General features: G+C 49.4%; 1 protein-coding gene and 1 long non-coding RNA gene across 2 annotated transcripts in view; one reads left to right on the forward strand and one right to left on the reverse strand.

Moving 5' to 3' along the window:
• Positions 1–4,522: 4,522 nt before the first annotated feature.
• The window catches only part of LOC133351936 (zinc finger protein GLIS3-like), a 76,186-nt gene continuing 52,814 nt past the window's right edge, over positions 4,523–27,894 (reverse strand). Inside the window, 8 exon segments of the mRNA XM_061567557.1 lie at positions 4,523–7,103; positions 9,987–10,142; positions 13,791–13,938; positions 13,940–14,114; positions 14,967–15,088; positions 15,090–15,130; positions 23,502–23,643; positions 25,989–26,099. Of these exon segments, the coding sequence (XP_061423541.1) occupies positions 6,961–7,103; positions 9,987–10,142; positions 13,791–13,938; positions 13,940–14,114; positions 14,967–15,088; positions 15,090–15,130; positions 23,502–23,643; positions 25,989–26,099 (1,038 nt within the window). The 3' untranslated portion in view covers positions 4,523–6,960.
• LOC133351937 (uncharacterized) lies at positions 7,037–27,848 on the forward strand. Its single transcript, XR_009756238.1, has 3 exons — positions 7,037–7,159; positions 7,650–7,777; positions 27,624–27,848. It is a non-coding gene; the product is annotated as an uncharacterized LOC133351937 (long non-coding RNA).

Raw genomic sequence — 27,894 nt, forward strand, 5'->3', positions numbered from 1 at the left:
CTGAATAGCTCTCCGATGTGTTTTTGCATTTTTTTTTCTCTCTCCAAAAAATGTGGTTCGGTATGCGCGACGTTTCACTCCAACGTGCTGGGAGCATCTTCGGTGTTGTGATGTCCAACGTTTCGCTCCACGTGCTGCCAGCTTCTTCAGGGACTGTAGCACCCAGCGCGCGGTACAACCCGACAACCCATTCATCATTCATTCCCAACTTGAATGCCCTAATTAAACTCCTACAAGTGAAGACCATCGTATTATATTCTATTGTTTCCAATCCATCTATTCGCGCTGCATAACGACACGATGCAATCGGTACGCACGCTTACGTTCAATGCGGGGCCGTAGGCATTTAGATCGAGAGTGGCTTTAAATAACCACGAAGGTGTCAGGCAATTAATGCCCGCAGGGTTTCGTGTGCAAAGATTTTAGCACACGCAGCCGATTACCGAGCTACCCGGGATCGCACAAAATTTCCCGGCTGGCGTACACGCACAGCCCGAGGAGGGCACCCTGGTAATGCACCGCCAGTGAAAGAGGTAATATGGAAGATTAAAAGCGCGCTCGTGAATGCTGAAAATTCCTGCTTTGGCTTAACGGGCGACGCTTATAATGAGTCCGTCCTGAAGAATGCGTTAAGTCCTTATTTGCTTCACCCTCAGACAAATGCGCTCTGTTTGCGAGTGGCTGGGCTCAAAGGACTGTCTTTTGTTCTGGACCAGTGGGCTGTTAAAAACGCGAAAATTGGCAGGCAAAATGGGAATTGCAAAAAAAAATTGCCGAGCACAATAACTGTGAAAAAAAATTGGCTTGCGTTCTGGTGGCCCCCACCTCTGGCCGCACTCCCCCCCCCCTCGTCCCCACACACGCCAATCCCTTCACGTCGACCACTGCCTAGGCAGTCCATCGTCATCCAATAACGTGCGACTGCTGTACAAGCTCGTTACTCGGATCGCTGTCGCATTTGGTGCTGCGATGCCTGGGCACCGCGCACCTACCCTGAAGTGGCAGTCGCCACCCGCCCATGGCAAAGTTCAATGCCGAGGGGCTTCTGTGGTCAATTCTTCCAAATCCTGTGTCTCGGTGTAGGTGCGTCGGTCACTCAGGGGACCGGGGCAGCTGGCGTTGGCTTGAATGCCTAGCTGAAAAATGGTTTAATTTAATCGGTAGAATCTAAAAGGTCATTGTGTATATATATATATTCATATTGACTGCTGAGAAACGTAAGGAGGTTTGGTTAGGACGCATCGCTCGAGGGGGTGATGGCTGATTGACAAGACGGATGAAATTGCAACCAAAGGAAAAGAGAGAAAGCACCCAAGAGGACGATGGGAGTGAGATGGATTGTGGCACCGCAGGACCAGGAGGGATGGGATGGGGAGGCCTTTATCGAACAGTTGGTAGACAACTTATGATAATTGTGGTGATGATGATGATGATCAAGAGGCCCTTCATCCAATCAGTGGGTAGACAACTTATGATAATTGTGGTGATGATGATGATGATCAAGAGGCCCTTCATCCAACAGTGGGTAGACAACTTATGATAATTGTGGTGATGATGATGATCAAGAGGCCTTTCATCCAACAGTGGGTAGACAACTTATGATTATTGTGGTGATGATGATCAAGAGGCCCTTCATCCAACAGTCGATAGAGAATGAATGTTGATACGTGTATATTGCTACTTTGTATCAGATAACTCATTCTTAGGCATGCGATTAGATGCTGCATCACTTTTCACCTGTGCACAGATTAGAACAGTCCGATGTAAGCAGAGCGGCCCACCATCACGACATCGGCGCGCGTCTCGCGCACTCCCCCTCCACCTGTTCCACATTTTACAGGAACAGCTCAGCTCTAACGACCAACAATCTGAGCTATCCGCCAACTATGACCGAGCTCAACCCCAATTCACAGAGTCACGCAACGGCGATGGCAACTTACAAATAAGGAAGCTTTGCGTAAAAATGTTGAAGACTAACGCTAAGCGAGCGTTAGTCGGCAAGTGCCGTGTTTCAGCGTATGAGCGTTTAGGAGTATCCGGCATAAAAGGGCTGACGCACACACGTGTTAGCTTTTAAAGATAGCTTTTATTTATTTTTTTGACATTTGAATGTGCAACTTAAAGAAATGTCTGGGGCACACGTGTTTACGCACACATACACACACACACAAGACTTGTTAAAAACAGCTGTTATGGAGCCTTTGGCCATGAACAATTCACCATTAAACATCTATGATGACCGTATAAAAAGCAAATACAAAACGTTACGTTACTCCAATTAGCAGTTACAGTAAATTACAAAAAAAAACAGTCACGGAATACCCGGTGAGACAAAAAATGCAAACGGCTTTAAAAAAAAAAGATTTTTTTTTTTAAAGAACCAATGTTTCGCGATATAAATACAAGAAACGGATCGACACGCGTTGGAGGAATGTGCATGTTCATTCGAAACGCTGGGCGCGGGACGAGCGGTAACCGCGGTTGAGGCTCGACCCGTTGTGTGCGTCGTTTTCTGCAAGGGGTTCTCCCAATGGGTTCACCACAGCGTGTTTATGTGTACTGCTGTGTTGAACTTCTTTCGCACCGTACGTAGCCAACCGTGCTAATCGGAGGCACGGGAAGAGGACAACAAGACAAACATAAAATGCAGTTCTAAAGAAATGAGTTTGTCAATCCAGGTGATTTAAAAGTGCATAGCTCCAGCAGCTTCCTAATATCGGGAAGGAAGAGCGTTCCAGACGGCCGCAGAAGCGCGTCTGAAAGCGACGCGCGATGCGGTGAGCGCCGTCTTTGTTCGATGGTTCAGCCGAAAGCCGCGACGAGGATGTCCACAGTTCGCGTGATGGTTTTGTGCTCCTTTGACGAGATCAGCAAGTCAATTGTGGCATGCACTTTGTGTGTAATGAGCGCGACCCTAGGCACAGAGCCCCATCCCGTACCACCCAAGCAACCCGTGTTCATTGTTCATGAGGGAGTAGAAACCAATCGGAATACGAATGCAAATTAAAGTGCGTTTGCCCACAGCATTGCGACCTAGGAATAAAATATGGAGAGCGTTTAAATGTTAACGAGACTTGTAACGGCCTAAATGAATGAGCGGGGTTAAACACATTTCTCAGGACAACGGTTTAGCTATACAAAGACAAAGATTGCCCCCGTGTAGCCTTCGCAGACTGTTGGGGCAAGAGCTGTTAGCGAGCACCTATCAAGGCCGGCCGCCTTTGTCTCCCGAGTGGCGATGTTTACACATCGCATCAGGTACACACACACACACACCCTATAACGCTGCACCAGGTTGTATCTTGGTTTTGTATTTTTGCGGAAAAAGCAAAACGAGTCATCTGCTGTTTATAATAGTTTACAAAGAGTGCCATTGACGTGAAAAAATCGGGGTCTGTTTTTTTATGGATCACAATGATTCAATTTATAAACAGTATAAAAAATACGATACACACTTTCATTTTAACAACCAGGCTTAAAAAACTAATTAAGATAAATAGTGAATGCCAAAAGGCACAATTGCTCATTATAAGACACGTGGGTATTCAAATGAGACATTTTAAAGGAGTTGTCTGTGTGTGTGTGTGGTGCGGGAAAGGGTTAAGTTGTAACGTGGCATTTATTTATTTCCAAACTTTCGTTTAGTGCCGTTTTGTTGTAATTGGAAACAGGCGTCGTGGGCCCTCAGCCCTGCTCGCTGTCAGTGGCGAGCTGAAATAGCATCGGCATCTCGTGTGCCAGTGCCACTCTTGAAACAAGCAATTTAAAACAAATGTTGGGGCATCCATCAACAAACAATATTCCTCCTAACATCAGACAGAATATATTGCAAATCATAACAACGTTACAGTAAGTAATAATATAAATGTAATGGTAATACATAATAGATCATTTACAAGCGTATACATATTTTTTTACATTTAAAGGCCTTGGCATTGACTGAACTGAACAATGTGGTAGACGTGTCGATCTTTTAACGCTTTTAAAGAGGCACCCACCCAAAAAAACTATCTATTGCATTGTCGTATAGTTTGTAAAGTTTTCATCTTAACGCATGTATCCAAAATATAAAATTTTATAAAAACATAAATTAAATATACATACTTTAAAATATGAATATATTGTTCTTGTTAGAGCCTACCCCGGAAAGGTTTCACATCAGCGCTCACATAACCATGAAGGAAGCTGCATTTATTTGATCTGATTGATGCATTACGCTATTTCAGACAAAGACCGTTTTTTTTCCTTCCGGAAACTGGCACGGTGGCACCCATCAGGGTCGTGAGTTTAGATCCTGGTCAGCCTTCAACTCGGCCTGCCATGCCATCCAGGCGGATAACATAGGTACCAGTTTGCAGTGGTTTTGCGAGGGAGATCAGACCGTTCCCGCAATAGGAATGTCAGATCTTCTTAGTTCTTTCGGTAAAGTCACGTAGAATGGAAATAATAAAATAATAAAAATAAAACATCATAAAATAATTCTCACGACGTTTCGGCCACAACACAAGCAGCCGTCCTCAGGTCGTGAGAATTATTTTATTATGTTTTATTTTTATTATTTTATTATTTTCATTCTACGTGACTTTACCGAAAGAACCAAGAAGATGAATCCCTGCAGTCACGAAAGCTTTAAATAGGAATGTCAGAGTTCCACAATCGCCTTTGACTCAGACGAACACCGCCAAATATCCATTACACCAGAAAAGGCACTTTGACGTTTCTTCGTAACAAGTTCAGTGGCAACCCACCTTACTCGGCTGAAATGTGCAGCCTGTGCTTTAGTTAGGGTCGTACCGTGCGAGGTTTGTGTATCGTTTAAGGGTGATTTTTTTTGTTTGTTACGTGGCATCGATTACCTTTGCTACTGGGAGGAGTGGCGGTGCAGCGGTTGGCGCCTCGCTCAACGAACCGGGCACGTGGCGTTCGAATCACGGCCACCACTAAATCTCGACGGGTCCTGGGCTTTAACCCTTCGCCGGCCCTTTGTACTGACCGGCGTGGGGAAGCGTAATCAAAACATCCCCGTGACTGAGGCAGCCTGCGGAGGTCTCTAACCAGCAGTGGCTTGTACGTACATATGTTGAAGATCTTTCGCACAGTACGTAGTTGACTAAAGCCTGTAATATTGCTAGTATTACCATCATTACTGTGCTTCTTGGGCGGTGTTTCCATACAGAGAACCCTTATTTAACAGTGTTTGACCACCGTTACAAAGCATAAAAAAGCCTTGTTGTGAGTGGGATTGGAGTCCGTAATAATAGGGCTTCTATGCCATTTAAATTGGGTCTACCAAATGTCACCCTATCATGTGATTAACGTGCGCGCCAGGCCTCAACGTATATTGCTTCATTTAGTTACATTGGCAAGACAGCTTAAAAGTCGCCATTACAATAAATTGTGTTTTGAATTCATCTAAACGTTTAAAATAATAATAATAATTTATACACTGCAATGTTGATTCTGAAATGTATAGTGCAATTAAGGCACCATTACGCAATCTACATCAAAAACCTCAAAAGCGTATAATATACATAATGCAATATTGAGTTCTCTTCGTGCATTTATTAAGATCTGGCAAGAGTGGATGAGCTTTAATTGAATACACAAGTGGTGAACAATTGAAACCATCTGAGAAAAATCGCCTGGTGCCGCCCTCTCTCTCTCTCCCAGCGGGCCGATTGCGTGCATCGATTCCCACTGCCCCGTGTTGAGGCAGTTCTAAAGAGGGGGTTGGTGGGGTGGGGGGGGGGTGATGGGGGGTGATGGGGGGTGTTGTCTCGGCACGGCACCTGTGGTCAGCCCTCGGGGTAGCGGCCGTGATCTGAGCTTGTTATTCCCAGCTCTCGGTGTGGAAGGACCTCTCTGTCCATCTGTCAAATTCTGTAATAAACCACACGTCCTAGATGAGATGTCCCGTTCACTGCCTCACCGCCCCCCCCCATCTCTCACCACCCACCTCTCACTGCTCACCACTCACCACCCCTTCCCCATCTCTTACCGCTCACTTCTCACTGCTCACCACCGACCGCTCAGCTCCCACCGCCGCCACATCTCACCGCCCCCACCTCTGCCACTATGGTTTTTCGGGCCGCGGGATTGGAGTCAAACCGTTCGGCCGGAGTGCGCCCACGTCGCCCAGGATGGGTCGAGCATTGTAGCGGGAAGTTGTCCGCGCCAGACTTGCTGCAAGAGGAACAACCGCCGCCGGAGATCGTAGGGCGCGCTGCAATCCTCACCTAATCCACCCACTGCGCGTCTGGCTGAAGACGCCAACAGAACCTCTGTGTGTATATATATATATTTGTGCTCTCCGGGAGCTCAATACTACAGAAGGCATTTTAGAGTTGTCCGACCGAGACCTCTACGTTACTTTTATTTTGTTGAATGTTGGGGCGACTGGGGAGCCATAGAGAAGTGTTGTATCGTCCAATAGCATTGTCCAGGAACACATAAATTGTGAGTTATACATTATTGGTTTTTAAAATATATTTATAAATGTAGGGAGACCAGAGAGACACATTGCAAAAAAAACGTGCCTGGGAATTGTGGTGCACGTCGGACCCCTTGAAGGTCTGTCGCATTAGGACACGGACGTCTCCAATGTGTCCGTGCCCACATCTCAGTGAGCGCCACAATATATATTTTTTGTGTGCCCTGGCTTACCCATCACCCTCGTCCAGTCAGGCTGCTGACTCACAGAACTCACTCGCGCAGTCGGAATTCATAGTGAAGTCCCGTCCACGTTCTCTACTGATATGATGTTTCCTTCGTGTGTGCGCATGTGTGTGTGCGTACGTGCGTGTGTGCGTGTGTGCGTTCCTACGCAATCTTTGGTTTAACTTTGGGGGGCGCGTGGGCATGGCGGGTCTTCTTGGCCCAAGCGGTTGTTTTCTTCTGGCGCAGCGACGGCGACAAATGCGGTGTGGTCTCCTCTCTGCGGATTAGCGCAGATGGAGGACATCAGCCCTCTGTGTAGATGGAGGACATCTGGCTGGGACAGCGATCCATGGCGGTGATGTGCAGGAAGCTCGACATTTCTTCCATCCCGCCTGACCTCACCGATTCGGCGAAGACCCCTGCCATGCCAGAGGAGAGATCGTAGCCTGCAGAATGCACAACGCACGAATACAGAGCGCGCGGTTATCGGGGGATCGCTCGGGTAACTTTACACGTTTCATCACATGACCCAGCAGTGTGCAATGTTCATGCAAACCACGCGTCCACGTACGTGGAACCGCGACATGGCTACTCGACGAGCATGTTGATGGTGTGTGTATTTTAGCGTGTTATTCGTAATAGGCAGGGCTATATTTAAAGTTGATGACTTCTCCAGTTCATCAACATGGTCCGAGGCTGCCTCTAATCATAGAGGATCTGTAAAAAAAATTGCAATACATTTCCGCCCTTAATCTTAGAGGCCAGGATTCAGAAAGGCATTGGAAATGTCAAAGTGGGGAGAGGGCCCTGAAATCGGTTACAGGTTACCGCTGCCCCATTAAGCTCAACTGCAGCGCTTGCACAAAATCGCACCGCGGCAGCAGACGAAATTTCGCACCGTGGCAATTTACGGCGGCGTTCAAGCTGCGCTTTATTGACCGTCGGATCTGCATCTGATCGACCCTTTTTGGCTCCCGCTCGCCGACGAACAGATGTCTTGCTCGGGGCCCTGGCTGGTACCCCGCAAACGGCGGAAGTAGCCGCTAAAAGGATGCACGTGAACGGGGCTCCGTGTTTCGCTCCGACCGGAGCCCCCCCGACGGGATGTAATGAGAACAAGGTGAGTTCAAACCCCCCCCCGCCTCCTCGCAGGTGAGGCCCGTTCGGCGAGCGCGAAGCCTCGGCTGCGAGCAAATGCGGATGATCACTTCTCACTCCTCCTCCCTTCTGTCGTCGCGTTAACTTGTTCCGGGCCGCGCGCGCTGAGCGAGATCCACTCGGGCGGCCGGGGAACCCTTTAAAGCGATTCCCATTCACCACGTTTATTGTCTTGGACGGCTCCCTCCCCCTCCCACCCCCCTCTTCCCCTCCCCTTACCCCCCCCCCTACTCCTCTGCCACCCCCTCCTCCACCCCCTCCTCCACCCCCTCCCACCTACATACTGGGCTAGCAGCACCCGTGGAGCGAGGAGGGATTGTTCGTGTCGGACTCGCTGCGCTGCATTATGGCCGGCACCGTGCCAGGTTTCCCACTTGCCCCGAGCCCCGACTGCAGCTGGGACGAGCCCAGCAAAGGGCGGCCGTGCTGGCACCGGCGGCTCGTGCGTGTGTGCGTGTGTGTGCGTGTGTGCGTGTTTGTGTGTGCGCGTGTGTGTGTGCGTGTGTGTGTGTGTGCGCGTGTGCGTGTGTGTGTGTGCGCGTGTGTGTGTGCGTGTGTGTGTGTGTTTGTCTGTGCGTGTGTGCGTGCGTGTGTGTGCGTGTGTGTGCGTGTGTGTGTGCGTGCGTGTGTGCGTGTGTGTGTGCGTGTGTGCGCGTGTGTGTGCGCGTGTGCGTGCGTGTGTGCGTGTGTGTGTGCGCGTGTGTGTGTGCGTGTGTGTGTGTGCGCAGGCCAGGGGCCAGCCGGCTCGCGCACAGCGACCGCATTAGTTTTCTCACGGCGTGCGTGGATTTGGTGGTTCTCGGAGTGGCACTGTAATTGGTTATTAGCTCACGGTTTTGTTATTCTCAGAATTACCCCGCGAGTGGGAATATTTCGGTTTTGAGCTGCGCAGATCTTTGATACGTTCCGTTCGTGCACGATTTTTGCTTTTTTGCGGCCGATACCTGATAACGCCACAGCCGAGGAATGTCAGCCTGATAGTTTGTTGCGAGCGATACGATCACGATACAATAAAACGTGGGTTCGTGTAGCACCGAACATGCGATGGGCAGCCCAAGACGCTGCACAGAAACGGTGGGAATATTTATTTTATGGAGAGAGGCAGTCAGCAGTGAGCCAAAGTAAACGGGAATGTCATGAACCTCGACTTAAGCAGGGAGTCGACAGCACGGATGGATGGGGGGAATCAGTTCCAGACCTAAGGACAGCAGAGGAGATTGAACGACCTCCCACAGAAAACAAAAGTCGATATAAAGGAAGGAGGACATACTGCTGAGAGTGCCGCGCAAAGCAATGAAAGCTCGTCACTGGGGCCCTCCAAAATTGATGTGAATCCGCAACGAAGATTTCAGAGTGAAGTCACGTAGATGGTTCAAAGAAAATAAAATAAGACTACGACGTTTTGTTTTCTTTGAACCATCTACGTGACGTTACCGAAAGACCCAAAAGAATATGAATTCCTGCAGTCACAAAAGCTTTAAGTCAAGATTTAAGATTTCAGAGCCCAAAATTAAACACATTCCTGCAGAGGGAGCTGGTAGGAACGTTAGGTTGCTCGGTCAATGGCCAGGGTCAACGGCGGCGTGGTGTATTCCGCAAATATGCCCGACTGTGAGGGCGGGCACAAGCCGGCGTGAGAAGGTTAAACGTTGAGTTTTATAAGGGCAACACGGGGTGACCAGCCCCTCCCCACCCAACCCCACCCCTCACACCCCCATCCAGCCCCACCCTCCCCACCCAGCCCCTCCCCACCCTCCCCTCCCCACCCAGCCCCTCCCTCCCCACCCAGCCCCTCCCCACCCTCCCCTCCTCACCCAGCCCCTCCCTCCCCACCCAGCCCCTCCCTCCCCTATCCACCCAGCCCCACACCTTCCATTTTTGGATGCACGACGGACGGACACAATAATCCCCTGTGGGCTGGTGTAACCTGGCGGTTCCTACCAGTACAAGGTTTTCGTCATTGGTTCTGGGGAGGTCTCTACCCAGCAATGGGTAGAAAAATAATAATCAGGCTGCTGTTGCTGATTACAATGCTGATGTAGATGCTGATGCTGATGTAGATGACATTAACAACTTAGCCAGAACACTATTCAGGAGAAATGGTGCCCAAACTGAGCGTGGATTCCCGCGAGACAATTCGAAGTTCCACGCGGGGCCACGAGCTGGGTCACCTGCGTGGGCCGACAGGGTTCGCTGGAAGACATCGAACTCTCCCGCGAGGCCACCGGGTGGCAGCTCGTCGTAGGAGAGGCTGCACGGGCTCACGCGCTGGAACGACTCGGCGAGGCCGTGCGTGGACGACATCGAGTAGATGTTGCCTCCGTAACCTGGACGGAGACAACAGCAGCAAAGAAGAGAGAGCGAGATATATATATGTGTATTTTATACCGGGGGTCACGGGCACACACACTCGGCTCCAACCATTGCAACAATACGGACACGTTTGAGGCAAAAAATTAACCCGTAAAAACAAAGTTTTTCACTATAAATCCTTTATATGCGTGGCATCGGGGCGGCTAGAGTCCTCTCGTCCTCGCTCGAGATGGCTGCCACCTATGGGTCAGATGATTGTCTGCCACCATTAAGCAATTGGTAATTTTTTTTCCCTAAACAGTATAAAAGTTGGGAACATTTTTTTCACGAAAATTAATTGTCACGCACATCGAGTCTGTGTGCAAAATGTCAGCTCGATTGGATCACGGGAAGTGGGTTAAAAAACGACCGAAAGATTTGCACGGTCGTAAGCAAGCAAGCAAGTGAACTTAATATAAAGGATTAAAAAATATCGGCCAGGGACAAAGGTCCGTAGATTCTCAGAGCTCCAGGTTGGGGAAGCAACAAACCGTGCCGTGGGTTTTTTCCCAGTCTCAATTGATGCACGCAGGTGGGATGAATATTGTAAGCTGAAGGCAACGGGCAGTGATGCTGAATTGTGATCCATTGTTACGACGATGGTGATAATGATGATGCACCAGTGCTGCGCGCCACCAGATGACTTCTCTAGAGAAGCCACGTGGGCTGCATGTGCATCGTCCCGTGGTGCAAATGTTGACCAAGAAGCCACTGCCATCACATTCCACGACCTTCTTGACAAAGGCGGCATGAGGAGGCCGTCTTTACAACAGCGAATTGTCCTAACCGCTGTAAGAAGATGTTGTATGTCAAATATCGATGGGCGGTATCCATTGCAGTGTTAAGCATGACACACAGCCTCGATTAAAAACTAATTTCTCTCGATTAAAAATGCATTTCTTGAGAACTGATTTTTGCGTTTAGTTTGTTCTCCGTCCCCCCGCACCTCCGATTAGCATGGCTGGCTACGTACGGTGCGAAATAAGTTCAACATACATACACATCCCTTCAACCGAATTGGCTGTCGCCCCCCCCCCCCCCCGTGTGTCGGGTAATTTATCTAAACTCATCCTGACCTAATTGGAGACTTGACGACCGAACATGAGAGCGATGCGACGATAATGCGGCGCTCAACTTCTGCTATTACTGAACCCGCCGAGTACTGGCCCACACAGTGACGACTGTCTAAAAAAATATATGCGCCTCCTCCGTGGAATACCCGTGCTCGTAAATGAGCGCGAATCACAGGTGCTGCTACGACTTTTATTGTCCCACGTGAAGCCGATTGTGTTTCATCGTTTAACAGCAGTAGCAGCAACAACAACAAATCTGGCAGTTAAACGTGGAACATGCCAAGGGCATCTCGGATCGCACGCAGGAATGCTGTCACAGGGACACTTGGAATCGTTAATGGCACGAATCGCATGCGCGCCCTTTAAAACGCTTTTTAAAAGATTATATTTCGACTGCAGACTTGACTGACGTCAGCGATGAAGCAATTGCTGTGGGCTTTAAGTCCCGGGCAGTGTGCAGGAATTTAATTATGTCTTAATCACACAGATACACAAATCCAGCCACGTTCTTTTGGTCGTGGCAGAGAGAAAACTTTTTAAAGTTTGCTCGAGCTGTCAGAGCTGACTGATCAACTTATTGTGCATGACCCATGACTCGAGATATTATCGCTCAGCCGAAATACATTTCGCCTGCAAGCTTGACGGAACCTGTTTTCATTATTTTATTAACTCCGCTTGCCAATATTTCTTGACGTTGTTCACATGTGAGCGCCAACGCTCTCCAGAGTGGCCCGAGGCGATAGCAAAAGACGTCCACATCAAGGATCCTGGCTTGAAGACATGCTATTAAAAAAAATGTATATCACGTAATATATAAACACCCGTGTCTAGAAATAATCTGCAAGTTAAATGATCACGCCCCTCCTGGCAATAATTTTCGCTGAAATCGGACGTTATTTATTTAACGCAGCTACAGGCTCGTCGTCGTCGTCTGCAGCGTGCGAGCGAGACACGGGGAAGTGCCCCGCGCAGATTACGGATGACGCTACTCGGGCGCTGGGGATGAGCAATGGTGATGGGTTAGGGGAGTGACGCGCCGGGGCAGGAAACGTTCGGCCGGGAATCACATCACGCTTCAAAGACTTGGGGGCGGCGATCTGCTTTAATGGAAGTCGGGGCACAAGTCCAAGGGTGTCATCTCAGCGATCGTCATTGCTCGTCGTTGTTTCAATCGAGTGACGTGACAGTGCCAAGGGTTGGCAGCGAGAACGGCGCTCGACGATTTTTTTTACTTTTTGTCCACCGTGACAAGACGAGTGGATAGCTTCGCTTGTTACCTCCCTATCGCTTTACTATCTCCGCTCCCATGGTGACTGTTTCCATGAACTTGACTCAATGATTCCTTGTGAGAAGGAGGAAAACAACCAACCCCTGTTGCCTTAACTTATTGTTTATTTTATCTACCACTTACTTTTCTTATGCTATTCGTTCAGCTCGCTGTTGCAATTTTGCTCTGCCCGGTCGTTGTTAGGCGCTGGGGTCGTGATGGTTTCGTTTGTTATTCCTGTTGCTCCGTGCCCTACCGGTACCGTTCCCGCTGCAATGTGTACTCACGCCCACTTTACGGAGGGCGATATTGAAACGTAAAAAATTAACCCGTAAAAACAAAGTTTTTCACTCTAAATCCTTTATATGCGTGGCGGCTAGAGTCCTCTCGTCCTCTGGCTTGAGATGGCTGCCACCTATGGGTCAGATAATTGTCTGCCAGCATTAAGCAATTGGTAATTAAATATTAACATTTTTTCCCTAAACAGTGTAAAATTTAGGAAAAAAAATTTCACGAAAATTTATTGTCACGCACAACGAGTCTGTGTGGAAAATGTCAGCTCGATTGGATCACGGGAAGTGGGTTAAAAACGACCGAAAGGCTTGCACGGTCGTAAGCAAGCAAGCAAGCACGCAATCACGCAAGCAAGCAAGCAAGCGAACTTAATATAAAGGGTTTAAAAATAAAGATTGATTGACTCCTCCACACACGTTGAGGACTCGGTCTCGCAGAATGATTCGTCTGGCCATCAGGTCCCAGTGCTAGGCAACAAAGATAACAAACAAACAAAAACGTGTTGCCCAAAACTGTTTAGTTTGATCACAATTACACTTGTCAATATCTTTTGCGTGTTTGGCCGCCATGCTCTGGTGGTGGTAATAGTGGTGGCCTCGGTCCCCTCATAACAAGTTTGTTTATTATTTAATTATCAGCACCCCACCCCTACTCCACGCCATCCTCTCGACGGCAGCGCTTGAAATCGTTGAACGAGCGCGCCAGAGAGAGAGAGAGAGAGCGGAGCGAGTGAGCCAGAAAGAGAGAGCAGAACAGAGTGAGCCAGAGAGAGAGAGCAGAGTAGAGCGAGTGAGCCAGAGAGAGAGAGAGAGAGTGCGGAGTGAGCGAGTGAGCCAGAGAGAGAGAGAGAGCAGAGCGAGTGAGCCAGAGAGAGAGAGCGCGGGGCGAGTGAGCTAGAAAGAGAGAGCAGAGCGAGTGAGCCAGAGAGAGAGAGAGAGCGCACGGAGCGAGCGAGCGAGCCAGAGAGCGAGCGAGCGCTCGTGGCGCACCGTGCAAGTGGGACGTGACCGGTGAGGAGGTGCTGGGTGGATGGCACGGAGGCGTTGTGTTGGCGTAGCCCTTGTGAGTGTGGCCTGCAGCCGAGATGCCCGTAAAGTCGGGCGAACCGAGGGGCGGCAGGTGATGAGGCTGCTGCTGCTGGCTGGTGGTGGTGCTGTTGCTGGTGGTGCTGGTGGTGCTGCAGGGGCTGGTGCTGATGCTGTTGCTGCTGAGGCTGCAAGCCCTGATGGGGCGTTCGCCGGTGCATCTGCGGGGGAGCGGCTGGTACCCGACCAGGGCTGATGTGGTGGGGAGACGGCGTGGGTGGGGCAAACCTGGCGGCAGAGTGGCACGGAGAAAGGCGGTGTAAGCATGCGACATTTGGGAAAACGGATGCACGTGATGTCGCTCAATTTACTGCGTTCAACATTCATGGACGCATGTTAAAGTGACAACCTTTCACTTTAATTGCTCTGTGTATGGGGTATCTACAGCATGATTTAGCAATGCAGGGACTTCCAGTGACACTACTGGAGACTCAATTCCAATGTCAAGACATTTCTCCTTCATCTAAAGCAATATATTTATTTAAAAAAACATATTTCTCCATTTCACCCCCCCCCCCCCCCCCATGAAACACGTCCCACTATACCACGCAGCACCTTGAGATTCAGTTGCCTTGTGATGCTATCCAAATCCTATTTTAGTTTTTATTTATAATGACCTCTGCTAAAACAAATGTCTCATTATTGGGTCATTGACTGGCTCACTTGCCCTCGCGGCCCACGCTGGGTCTGGCCTGCATGGCCTCTTGGCAATAATAATAATAATACACATTTATTTGTATGGCGCCTTCCACTAATGTCTCAAGGCGTGTTCAAACATCGAGGCACGTGTTGTATATGTACTGTATGTTGAACTTCTTTCGCGCCGTACGTAGCCGACCGTGCTAATCGGAGGTGCGGGGGAAGGACAACAAAACTAAACACAAATAAATTCGAAAGAATATTTTTTTCAATCTAATCAATATCATAATGTGCTGCTGGACATTAATATTTGGCGTTGCGACTTGCTGATCCGCCCATACCGGACCATCTGTTTCGTAGCTGCTTCATAGCTCATCCGGATTCCTCCAGTCTAAATAAAGATTCCGATGATGCCGAACATTCCCTCCCGCAGTCCCTCACCTGTCTCTCCGCTCATCTCGAGGGTGCAGTGCCGACACCTGCGGGTGCTGCTGCTGCTGCATGTGGTGGTGCTGCTGTTGCTGCTGCACTGCTGCTGGAGGCTGTGTCCCGGAATGCACGCCCTGTGACCGTGACCGCCGAGCTCATGTTGGACACAAACATTCCTGGGAAACGAAGCGGTCAGAGAACGCGCAGGGCAATGGGTAAAGGTGCAGCCCTGCAATTGCTTGCTCAAGCCACTGCTGGTGGAAGGGCCTCCACTAGAGGGAGCTCTAGAGGGAGATGGCAGTACTGCATAGCAATTCATGAACCCATCTGTGTGGACCTCAGTGTGTCTCCCTCCCCACAACCCCGCCCCCGGACGGTATTATGCATGGATATTTGGTACGGTATCACAGTTGTATTCCCACGTAAAGCCAAACGCTCATTACAATGGAATAGGACTAATATCCCAAGTGCAGGACCCTCCTGAAAAAGGGTCATGAGAGTCAGTGATGCCCTCCTAGATAAATAAACGGCACGAAACCGGTATAAAATGTGTCATTTTACAACAAGGCCACCCTTTAAACTTAGCAGTTCGTGATTGAATTGGCTTTTACGTGACTCCGAATAAAACGGTGGATTCGGCTGCATTCAACCACCAGAGGTGATCATCGGCGAGTGAACCCGGCAAGACTGCAATTAATTCCCCGCCCCCACCACAACACCCACCACTCGTCATCGCCCAACCATTCTTTCGCGACGACGTGGAGGCAGTGAGCACGGCGCGTGTCGTGGCGAATGGGAATGCTGGCGGGGGGCTTTTGTTGTAAATTATTTCTCTGCCCAACGCCATCACACACACACAAAGGATCAGCAAGCCGTGGCTCGAACAATGCGTACGCCCTTGTATGGACCGTATGTTGAACTTATTTCGCACCGTACGTAACCGACCGCGCTAATCGGAGGTGCGGCGAGAAGGAGAACAACACTAAATACAAAAAGTTGTTCTAAACACATGGGTTCTCAATCTGAGTGATTTAAAAGTGCACAGCTCCAGTGGCTTCCTAATATCGGAAGGAAGAACGTTCCAGACGGCCGCAGAAGCGCATCTGAAAGCGGTGGAGAACGCACGCACACACGTGCACCGCAATGTGCCCAACCACCCACGTGCACCGCAGTGTGGCCAACCACCCACGTGCACCGCAGTGTGCCCAACCACCCACGTGCACCACAGTGTACCCAACCACTCACGTGCACCACAGTGTACCCAACCACCCACGTGCACCGCAGTGTACCCAACCACCCACGTGCACCACAGCGTGCCCAACCACCCACGTGCACCGCAGTGTACCCAACCACCCACGTGCACCGCAGTGTACCCAACCACTCACGTGCACCACAGTGTACCCAACCACTCACGTGCACCACAGTGTACCCAACCACCCACGTGCACCACAGTGTACCCAACCACCCACGTGCACCGCAGTGTACCCAACCACCCACGTGCACCACAGTGTACCCAACCACTCACGTGCACCACAGTGTACCCAACCACTCACGTGCACCACAGTGTACCCAACCACCCACGTGCACCACAGTGTACCCAACCACCCACGTGCACCGCAGTGTACCCAACCACCCACGTGCACCACAGTGCATCCAACCACCCACGTGCACCGCAGTGTACCCAACCACCCACGTGCACCGCAATGTGCCCAACCACCCACGTGCACCACAGTGTACCCAACCACCCACGTGCACCGCAGTGTACCCAACCACCCACGTGCACTGCAGTGTACCCAACCACTCACGTGCACCGCAGTGTACCCAACCACCCACGTGCACCACAGTGTACCCAACCACCCACGTGCACCACAGTGTACCCAACCACCCACGTGCACCACAGTGTGCCCAACCACTCACGTGCACCACAGTGTACCCAACCACGCACGTGCACCACAGTGTACCCAACCACCCACGTGCACCACAGTGTGCCCAACCACTCACGTGCACCACAGTGTACCCAACCACGCACGTGCACCGCAGTGTACCCAACCACCCACGTGCACCACAGTGTACCCAACCACCCACGTGCACCACAGTGTACCCAACCACCCACGTGCACCACAGTGTGCCCAACCACTCACGTGCACCACAGTGTACCCAACCACGCACGTGCACCGCAGTGTGCCCAACCACTCACGTGCACCACAGTGTACCCAACCACCCACGTGCACCACAGTGTACCCAACCACCCACGTGCACCACAGTGTACCCAACCACGCACGTGCACCGCAGTGTGCCCAACCACTCACGTGCACCACAGTGTACCCAACCACGCACGTGCACCGCAGTGTACCCAACCACCCACGTGCACCACAGTGTACCCAACCACCCACGTGCACCACAGTGTACCCAACCACCCACGTGCACCGCAGTGTGCCCAACCACTCACGTGCACCACAGTGTACCCAACCACGCACGTGCACCACAGTGTACCCAACCACCCACGTGCACCACAGTGTACCCAACCACCCACGTGCACCACAGTGTACCCAACCACGCACGTGCACCGCAGTGTGCCCAACCACTCACGTGCACCACAGTGTACCCAACCACCCACGTGCACCACAGTGTACCCAACCACCCACGTGCACCACAGTGTACCCAACCACCCACGTGCACCACAGTGTACCCAACCACTCACGTGCACCGCAGTGTACCCAACCACTCACGTGCACCGCAGTGTATCCAACCACCCACGTGCACCACAGTGTACCCAACCACCCACGTGCACCGCAGTGTACCCAACCACCCACGTGCACCGCAGTGTACCCAACCACCCACGTGCACCACAGTGTACCCAACCACCCACGTGCACCGCAGTGTACCCAACCACCCACCTGCACCGCAGTGTACCCAACCACTCACGTGCACCGCAGTGTACCCAACCACTCACGTGCACCACAGTGTACCCAACCACCCACGTGCACCGCAGTGTACCCAACCACCCACGTGCACCGCAGTGTACCCAACCACTCACGTGCACCACAGTGTACCCAACCACTCACGTGCACCACAGTGTACCCAACCACCCACGTGCACCGCAGTGTACCCAACCACCCATGTGCACCCCAATGTGCCCAACCCAATGCTGCTGCTCTCCCCCAGCACGGCCGCGGAGTGGAGATCAACTTGGGGAGGGGTTTTTTTGTTGCAACGATAAATTCGTGAATTCGGCAAGTGTCTTGGCTTTTGCGGTGCCACGGATGATATCGTATGACGCGTCGCGCTGATGGCTTCAAGTGTTTTTTCGTGTGCTTTGAAACAATGTTTGTTGATTCATGTAGGCCAACCATGCTGCTGTTGTTGGAAATAGGGTAGTCACGAGATTAATTCCAGACGTGAATGCACTTTGCCTTCCAGGAACGAAAAACAACATGTGGGACGTTATGACATTGCAACATCCAGGCAGATACTTATTAGTGTTAGTTCCAATTGTTACTTTTCATTGATATTCCTGCTTTTATTGCACACACACACGTATACCGTATTGCACACACTCACACACATACCGTGTTCATATACACAGTAAATGCAATAACAGCCGAATTAAAGCATGCGTAGGATTATTGGGACGTACCCATTATAATGATTGCTTGAGGCACATTGATCCAGGCTGTGACGTCACATCTGTCACGTGACCCGAGCGTGTGGAAGCGTCACGCGTTGTAGCGTAGCGGTTAGCGCGCTGCGCTACGAACCCGGCGACCCGAGTTCGATTCCTGCTCACGGCCACCACCGGTGACGATTATCGATTATTTGAACCGGTCCTGGGCCTCCCCTAGGTCGACTCAGCATCAAACGAGTAAGTGGTGTGGTGTGTCAATATCGCCACTGGGGAGACAAAGGCGGCCGGGCGTGGTGAATCCAGGTAGTAAAGCTAGTATAATATATGTCATTGTCTTTGCAACTGATTGGCCTACGCCAGAGACAGCCATCCTTCATGGCCTTGTCTCACGACCAGTGTCCGACCAGAGAACGCCGACACAGCCAAGTTTTTATGAATTTAGAAATGCCGATGATTTATTGGAGAGCTGCATTGCATTGGAAGGCACCAAGGCTCTTGATAATGATTGTGTAGAACAGTGGTCGGGAACCTATGGCTCGCGAGCCATATATGGCTCTTCCAGTGACGGCATATGGCTCCCAGACAATTTTGAGTTGAAACAATAATTTAAAAAAATAAAAAATAAAAAATCAGTTTGGAACTAATTTTAAAATACTTGTGATATTACTTAATAATACCGTGTCATTTTAAAGTAAACAGAAATTAGTTTTGAAGATAAATTTCACGGGTCACGCCTGCATGAAGCTCAACCTCACCACGTATGAACCAGACTACAAGGCCATCAGCAAAACCATGCAGCACCAGAAGTCGCATTAAAAGTAAGACATTTAATTTATTATACGTTAAAAATACTATATGGCTCTCAATGAAATATATTTAGAAATATTTGGCTTTTATGGCTCTCCCAGTCAAAAAGGTTCCCGACCCCTGGTGTAGAACATCAGATATTCAATGCTTCGTGTAATGAGTGATAGGTGGCTGATACACTGCATTGGTCTCCTCCTCCTCCTCGCACCCGCCTCTCATCCGTTTCGCTTTCCGTGCGGTCGAGAATTCGTTTCAAGCCCGATCGCAGTAATCAACGTCACTGTAATCGAAGTCTTAAACAACAAGACTGGCCCACACTGCTTGCTCGGGCCACTGACACGGGTGATGATTAACACGGCCATTAATATTGCTAGCCTTGACAATTTACCAGCCACTCAGCCAAGCCAGCCAGCCAGACGCGTGATGGACTCACATTTGTCTTGACGTCAGCTCTCCGTTGACCCAACCCATCCATGATACATTCGTTAAGTCGTATAAATGATATTTAAACGCTACATTTGAGAGCAAACTGATTAAATGCTCTTGGCATGCAACGTTTTACTTTCTCGACGAGAAAAGAAGACTGATTTGAAACGTTTGTTAGCTCGAGGCTGACGGCAATTGTTCTGGCTGTAAAGACGTCTGTGTTATTTAGAGCATGACTTTGCTATCGTGCCCTCTGACCCGCGGAATGATGGGCTGCAATTCATCTTGTCATTTGTGCATTACATGTAAAAAAAAAAACACCGCATTTTTGGGAGACACAACCTACACATGTTCTATATTTTTAATGCCCCCAGTCCTTGCGGTTACAAAAAAAGAAAAAAAGATGTATACGGCGTACTCAAACACAACAGAGCACTCGTGATTTCCCAGTGGGGAGACAGTGGAGCGTACCGTGGTGAGAGCGCAGAAGAGATACTGTACATAACACACACAAAAAACATCTTTATAAACTTAAACAAAACAAAGATAGATGTTACAGGCACACCTCTGGGGAAGGGCAAATGCAACACAACATGATTTAAAAAAATAAAATTGCAAAGCAACGCAATTGGCAACATGCTGACGTTACTTTAAAACCAGGATATTACCGAGCGCGCGTAGAGGCACGGGCACATTTCGCTGCGTCGTCTTCGTCGTCCGCATGTTGAACGGGATCAATTTCTCCCACGCGAATCTGGGTTGGGTTAACTTTCAAGTTTCTAACCACATGCGCCGCATTTTTAACAGCTCTGCTAATTCGCCCCCCATCCATCTCGCCTTGCTGCCCATCTGGCCTCTTCCCTTCCCATTCCTCCTCGTAATTCCACAACCCTCTTGTTGGAAGTGTTCCTTTTTAATGTGAGCAATACTCATATTTTACAGCTCAAATAATGTCACCACCTTTCAACGGCTATTGGGCAGCGCTCATCCCCAATGATGGGCCACGGCTGGTGACGACATTGTGACATAATTCCGATGGCAGAGTGAAGACCACCGCTAACTCTCCATGACACAGGTTATACGCCGCGTCCGGGTACAAGCAGAGGTGCAATGGGTAGTACGCTGCAACTGCCGAACCCGAGGGGAGGCGATGGCGAGCTACGTTTCTGTATCTGCATCTGGCGTATTGTGCTTTCAAACCCGGCGACCTGAGTTCGAATCTTCAGCCATGGCAAATGATATGAGAACCGGTCTGGCCATACCTCCCCCCCCCACCTCACTCTTTCAATAACTCAAACTAACCAGCATGGTAAAGTATAGTTAAAAAAGAGATACCCATGACCGACATGGTGTGGGGGAGACTTTCCTTCATCTGTTGGCGGATTGAGAATGGCTGAAATGATATGTTTATAATTACAAATAAGTCTCGATTTGCAAAAGGGTTACAGTTTCACACGCAGTTTTTTTGGGAGGGCAGTTTTGGGAGTGAGTGCGGATCTAGATGAATAAAATGTGGGAGGGGGTTGAGGGGGCAGCCGCGGCAACTGCCATGTGGACATCTGAACCGTTTAGAATAATTCTGCCTTGCAGCCTTTGTCTGAAATGTCTCCCTTTTGACGCAGACATCTGAAAGAATATCTCCCTTTAGGCACGCATTCGCACCCAATCACCTCTTTTTTGCACGGTCAACCTCTTTCCTGGCTTTTTTTGTTAGATGCTAGCGTAGAAAAAATAATATTTTGTACGTAGGCATCTGTGTCTATATTTTATGGTCGAATCGAATTCGTTCTCTCTGCAAAAATGCCTTTTGCATTTGTAGCACCTGCAAATAATTGAGTGGAAATTGGTAGAATCGCAGCCTAGGGCAAATACTATTTATAAATTGCCTGTCAGCTCATGAGGTTATGAGTTCAATGTCTGTGGTGGTTGAGGCCAGGCAGTAAATCTGCCACCATGGCCTTCGGTTTCAGTGCCAGTGCAGTTCATCAGGAGCCAGATTTTTCTTTTAAAATGTAGCTCTGTTTTTGCTTGATGATTAATGTATCTGCCGCTAACCGTATCACAACGAGAATTGTCATGGTTTGTTTTACGATATGGTTCCTCCTTTTGTTATTGTAACCGCATGTGCTGCGAGCGTATTTTATAATTTACTGTTTGTGTTTATTTTTTGGCCAGTGTGGTGAAGTCAAAGCCCACATTCATGTCAGTAGAACACAAACGCAACAAAGAGGGTTATTTATCACCAGCCGGGCCTCAGCTGATTGATCGGTAATCATCACAGACTCCGATGAAAAACCTTAAACGTTTTGGAAATCACCATGGACATTTGGGAAATCACCAATACTCCCTGCTGCCCTCCTCACGGCTGATACCATAATGGCACCTCCTACCTTGGATTATACATTTATTTTGACCGCTTTAAGAGCTGCAACAATATCGGTCACGTGTTTTTTTTATTTATTATAACAAACGGACAAATGAAGCCTATTTCGCTAATGATCGAGGTGTGTAAATTGTTCCGTTGAGACCTAATTGGGTATAATCGCGCAATTAACGGCTCGCCCCATTTTGAAATAATTGAGTGCAGATTACGATGTGCCAGGGTTATGTTTAGAGCTCAGGTTGTTATTTTTGTTTTTTTTCTTCGAAAGACTCAGGTATGAAAGGTTAATATTTGATATACCCATTCAAATGGTGTAGGACTCAATGAGAACTCTTTAGCACACAGTAATATTGTACTGTGCCTCAACATCTATGCTCCCAGCCTTCAACCTGCACTCGCCAGCGTGGTGAAGTATGACCAATTAACTTTAAGCACTCACGTGGGGGGCACTGGATTGGCGTGTACGTACATATTTCTTCGTCCTATCAAATTCCCAGAACATTATTCGCCGTACGAATGGCACACAAACAGGCGTGTGTACTTTACATCCCCGTAGCAATCCATTTCTGTGTCAGTCGTAAAGATTGTTTGACCACACGTGACTGGTCATCTCAGTCAGTCAACCCATGGCACCTGCTGGGTCTGTTCCATGACCTCCTGCCAGCGGGCCTTCGACACTTCACGTGGCTTCAAAGTGCACCTAGCATGGCACGAGTGCCGTAGGTGACGTCACCGTGACTTCGTGGTGAACGGCGGTTGTTGTTGTTGTTGTGTTGGCCAGTGTGGGGATGGTGAAGGGAGCTGGGGGATCCGGGACCGGTTCAGATCTCATTCAACGCTGATATTTCCATGGCCAGGTATCGAACTCAGGTCATCAGATTCGTAATGCGGTTCGCTAACCATTGCACTGGCACTAAGGAGTGAAAACAATTACACCCCTATATATGCTTAATGAAATAAAAACAATATAACCCCCCCCCCCGTGGTATGATCTAAAACGCTCTACTCGTATCACGGGAAATGTGTTAAAAGAAGCCACTGGGGCTATGCACTTTTAAATCGAGATTGAAAACTAATTTCTTTGGAACTTATTTTTGTGTTTAGTTTGTTGTCCTTTCCCCGCACCTACGATTAGCACGGTTGGCTAGGTACGGTGCGAAAGCGGTTCGAGAGATGATATCCCTTCCAAAACGATACGCAACTCCAACCTCGTATGCACACAGCTGCACGGGAATAAAATAAAAAAAGTTCCACATTCGAGAAAGATAAAAAAGTAGTTCGCTGCCCAGCGTGCAACTCCGCTCACCCTGGTTGAGGTGGTGCGAGTCGCCCGGTGCCACCCCTCTTCCGTCGTAGCGCTCCGACGATGTCGCCATGCCCAGGTGCAGCCCCTGCGCGGACAGACACTCGCCCAGCGGCTCCTGCTCGTCCCCCAGCACAGACCGCAGCTGCAAGCCGGGCGGGATGGGAAACGGTTGAAACGGTGAGTGGAGGGAGGGGAGGGGAGGTGGAGTCATGGATTTTATGGTCAAGTCCTGGATTAATTGCCCAGTTCTGAAGCGATCGGTGGATCGTAGGCTGATTGCGGTTCTGTCGGTGGGGCAGAGTCTGTCCCTGGGCCTGTCCTAGCTCCGTCATCGACACGAGGACCTATTTTCTTGTTTGAATGGTGTGTTATTTCCACTCTTTCCGTCCAGTATCTCCACGTGCAGTGGCATTATATGCTCTGAAAATCCAATTGATGCTGCTGCTATTATGGAGTGGACGCTGTGTGAAAGGTCCCATCGTAGTAGCCATGCGCTCTGAGCAACAATGCTCCTCATTTGTCCGTGAAAGCCTCACCAAAAGTCTCCGTAGTCTCCTGCATGAGGGTTCTACGTCGGATGGTTTGGCCGAGTTCTGAACGAGTGTTTTTGTTTTTTTCTCTCGCAGAATCCCATACACAAGAGGGGATATTTATCTTTGCAAGCCAGCCCGGACACCATCACGTAGCGGGAGCATTCTATTTCACAGGGTTTCATTCGGGAGGCGCCGACCGTACCGCAATGTTGCAGCGCGGTACATGTGACGCAGCATGTTGAAATTACAGTATTGGAAACAAAAGACGTGCGCGCTGTGGTCAATGCACCGAGGTCCGTACTAAATAAAGCCTAGTCCACAGAGAGCTCTCGCTGTCCATGGAGATGCGATGTTACCGGCGAAGGGGGGCGGGCGGGGGGGGGGGCATCGTATCATTCACGGGTGAATAAGCGCACGCACCTGCGCCTATCGCAATTACGCAAAACGGGGTAACACTACCGCGTAGGTTTTCAGAGGTTGTGTGCTGCACAGCTCTCCGATGTGTTTTTCTGGTGGTGTTGTTTGCCACGGTGTCCGACGTTTTTCCGCTCCACGTGCTGTGGGGAGCTTCTTCAGGATCTCGAACTTAAGGATTGTGGGAAAAAAGCGTGTTCAGGAAAGAGAGGCGACTGAAAGAGCTCCCCAACGTATGGAGTGAAACGTCGGACATCGTGCCGAGCTACAGGACGGTGCAAGCTAAAAACTGATCGGAGAGGAAAATGGGGTAGTTGTGTTGGCCGACGAACGGTTTTCGCATTACTTTAAGTGACTTTTTTTTAACGGAGATTTCACTGAAATCCCCTCTCGTTTCCCTAGCAGCGGCGAGCAAGCCAGCAGTTTTGATTGAGGCAGTGAAGGGGGATTTACGGATGTAAGCAGGAAGCATTTGCTCATGAGCAGCAGCTTCTGGGTCTGTGTCTAGCTTGACATGTGGCACTGAAGGCTGGCAGCGCTGGAATTCCAGAGCCAGGAAAATATGAAAAATATTTCAACCGAAAGAGAAATATTTCATCATTAGACTCGTTTTAGCTTTGCCCACAGTGTGCCGTAAATGCTATTTAAACTTTCCCAAATGGTGTTTTGTGTGTGCTGCTTGAGCAAATTATAGTTACATGAAGTAAATAAGTGGAAACATGGGATTGGTTAATCCCTCAAATAAAGTTTAATCCAGTAGCCGGTGGGACTTGGAGATTAATGACTCCAGGTATTACTCTCAAAGGAGCTTTTGTGCACAATGTGACAATGGACATTAAATAATGTTCCTGTGAGTCGGTTTGATGGCAGGTTTTTGACAGCCAGTCAATATGGTGCAAGATTGACTCATCATCATAATCAATGATCAATCATTAATTAACGTCCTCTTAAAAAATAGGGCATTCACATGAATGAGTTTAAAAGGGACATTATATTTTTTGGGGGGGGGGGTATGATTACATTTATTTTTAAACTGGTTAATCAATATTCATCCTTGACATTTTGTTTCATTCGTCTCTAGATATGACATTATATTATCGTCTCCCTTTCCAGTGCTGCTGCACATTTAATGGGCAAGAGTCCGTTTGATTTCCTATATAAATATTAACTTCAAATTCTATAAAAAACAACGAGTCCTCTGAACCAGCGTTTTGCAGTAACGTTTGTTGAAGACAAACCACTGGGACTGGCTGATTCACAATACAGTACATATATATTTTTGGTTAGGCCACGTAATAATATGACTATATCCCCCCCACCCCGCCACCAAGCACCTGACATCGGTTGTAGCTTATTTGAAATTCCTATCTTTACGGTGTGGCCTGTAAACGCGTTCTTGCTTCGTGCACATGCTTATGAACGTAAAACCAAGGGACGGGGGCAGTGCAGGTTGAGTGCTCGGTATAGAGGGCGGAAGACTGCCCTGGGCACGTGCGACGGTGGCGGTGGCCGTGGCGGGTGGCGATGGTGGCGGCGCTACCTTTTTGTGAGTGTGATGCTCCTTGGCGGAGTGCGCCTTGACGTGCTTGCGCAGGGAGCTGGGGTCCGTGTAGCGCTTGCTGCAGCCCGGGATCTGGCAGGCGTACGGTTTCTGCAGTGACAACAGAGATGTGCGCGTGAGCGCGCGAGTCACGGCCCATACTTTTGTTGCGTTGGTGTTGTCGTGAACGCACGCGTTGACAATGATCTTGGGTTGGTTCAAATACAAATGACTGCAGTCTCTATTCAGGAATCGTTTGGAATGTTTTTTTTTGAATTCGGTTTTCAAATCGCAATCGGTTCGCTCGAACGTCCACTCCTGCTGTTTCTGGTCTTGTGTGCTGTGCTTTACGCACTGTTGTTATTATAGTAGTGTCATGATTATGAATGGATTCGGATACAATTTTTGCTGGTAGATCATTTCAACTTAAAACAAATTCACTGCATCCTAAATGCATTTATTTGGCGGTTTGCAAGTCTCCTTAACTGCAACTACTGTACAAAAAACGTCTCAAATCTTTAAATTTTTACATTTCTGGGAATATATTTGTTGGTTTGACTGCGATCTAACAAAGCATTGATTTGTAGCGGAACATTTGGAAAGTGTGCCCCCTAGTGTGTAGATGAGAAAAACAATCCCTTGAAGGAATTTCAGAAGCGGTTCTTTGATATCTCCTTCAGCGGGCTATTATCTAACACAATTACGATCCCTTGCTCTGCAGGTTACAAATTGATACTTGGTATCGGTGTCTCATTAATGATGCCCCTAGCAGAATCTTACATTTTTCCACCTATAGATTGTTTTTGTCTTCCCATTGTTCCTGCCATTCAAGTTTACGCATTCCTCGCAAGCGATAACCGACAATTAACAAAACTGAGCATTGCCATCAACTAAGGGATGGAGATACAGCTCCGTGGGCTCGTTGTCTGTCCGTGTGTGTTTGTGTGATGAGACGGCGTGGGAGTGGGGCTGTTGGCCTCATTTGACCAGTCATGGTCGCCACGCGCATCTGCGAGCGGATGTTACGGCTCAACGAATGACAAATGGGTTTTTTAAAATCATTTTTTCTCTTTTCCAGCAATTGACTGCTTCGGCCCCCACTGTATTCTAACGTGAAACATCTCACATAAAAGTCAAACTTCTCTCTGCTTAAACCAGTGGTTCTTAACCTCGGGTGCATGCACCCACTGGGGGTGCCGAAATGCCCCTTCTGGGGGTGCGAGACGTGGCCAGATGTTTTTTTTGAAGGTAAATCATCGGAAACACAAATTAAGCACAGGCACGCAAGTACAATTTACGTTGTTTCATCAAACCCTATGTATGTATTAACATTTTATATATTTTTTTACGATTGAGAACCAAAGGGGTGCAAGGCTGCACTCAAGGTTAAGAGCCGCTGCCTTAAACCGAGCGATGCGGTGCGGCGTTCTTCTCCGCGGACAACGCCCAACGCACTGAGCCTCATGTCAGCCGACCACCGCTGGGATGTTGTCGGCTGACATCAGGCTCGGCGCGTCCAGCGGTGCGTTCTTTGGGCCGAGCATCTCGGCAGCACCGCGGCTGAATCGTCCAAACGTCCGTCGCTCTCCTTCACCACGGCCGACGTTCTCGCTCTGCACCCCCCCCCCCCCGCAGCTCTACCAGTCCCTGTGACACTCCGCTCATCACCCACCCCCTCTACACAAAGTGGGACTCCACGGGGTGTCCCTGCGCCGTGACCTCACGAAGGTTCCTCACCGCTCGCAGCTGTAAAAGCGGCCGTGCGGGTATGGGCGACACTTCGCAACGCGAGCTGAAAAGGGAGGTCTCCCAGGCGCCCCGAAAAAGAAAAAAAAACCCCACACATTGGAGACCCTTACACGTGCTGCGATTACTCATTCTAAATGTGAAAGAAAGGAACACGCAG

This window comes from Lethenteron reissneri, chromosome 39 (assembly GCF_015708825.2).
Source record: "Lethenteron reissneri isolate LAM-NWPU_2019-01 chromosome 39, ASM1570882v1, whole genome shotgun sequence".
Classification (NCBI taxonomy): Eukaryota; Metazoa; Chordata; class Hyperoartia; order Petromyzontiformes; family Petromyzontidae; genus Lethenteron; species Lethenteron reissneri.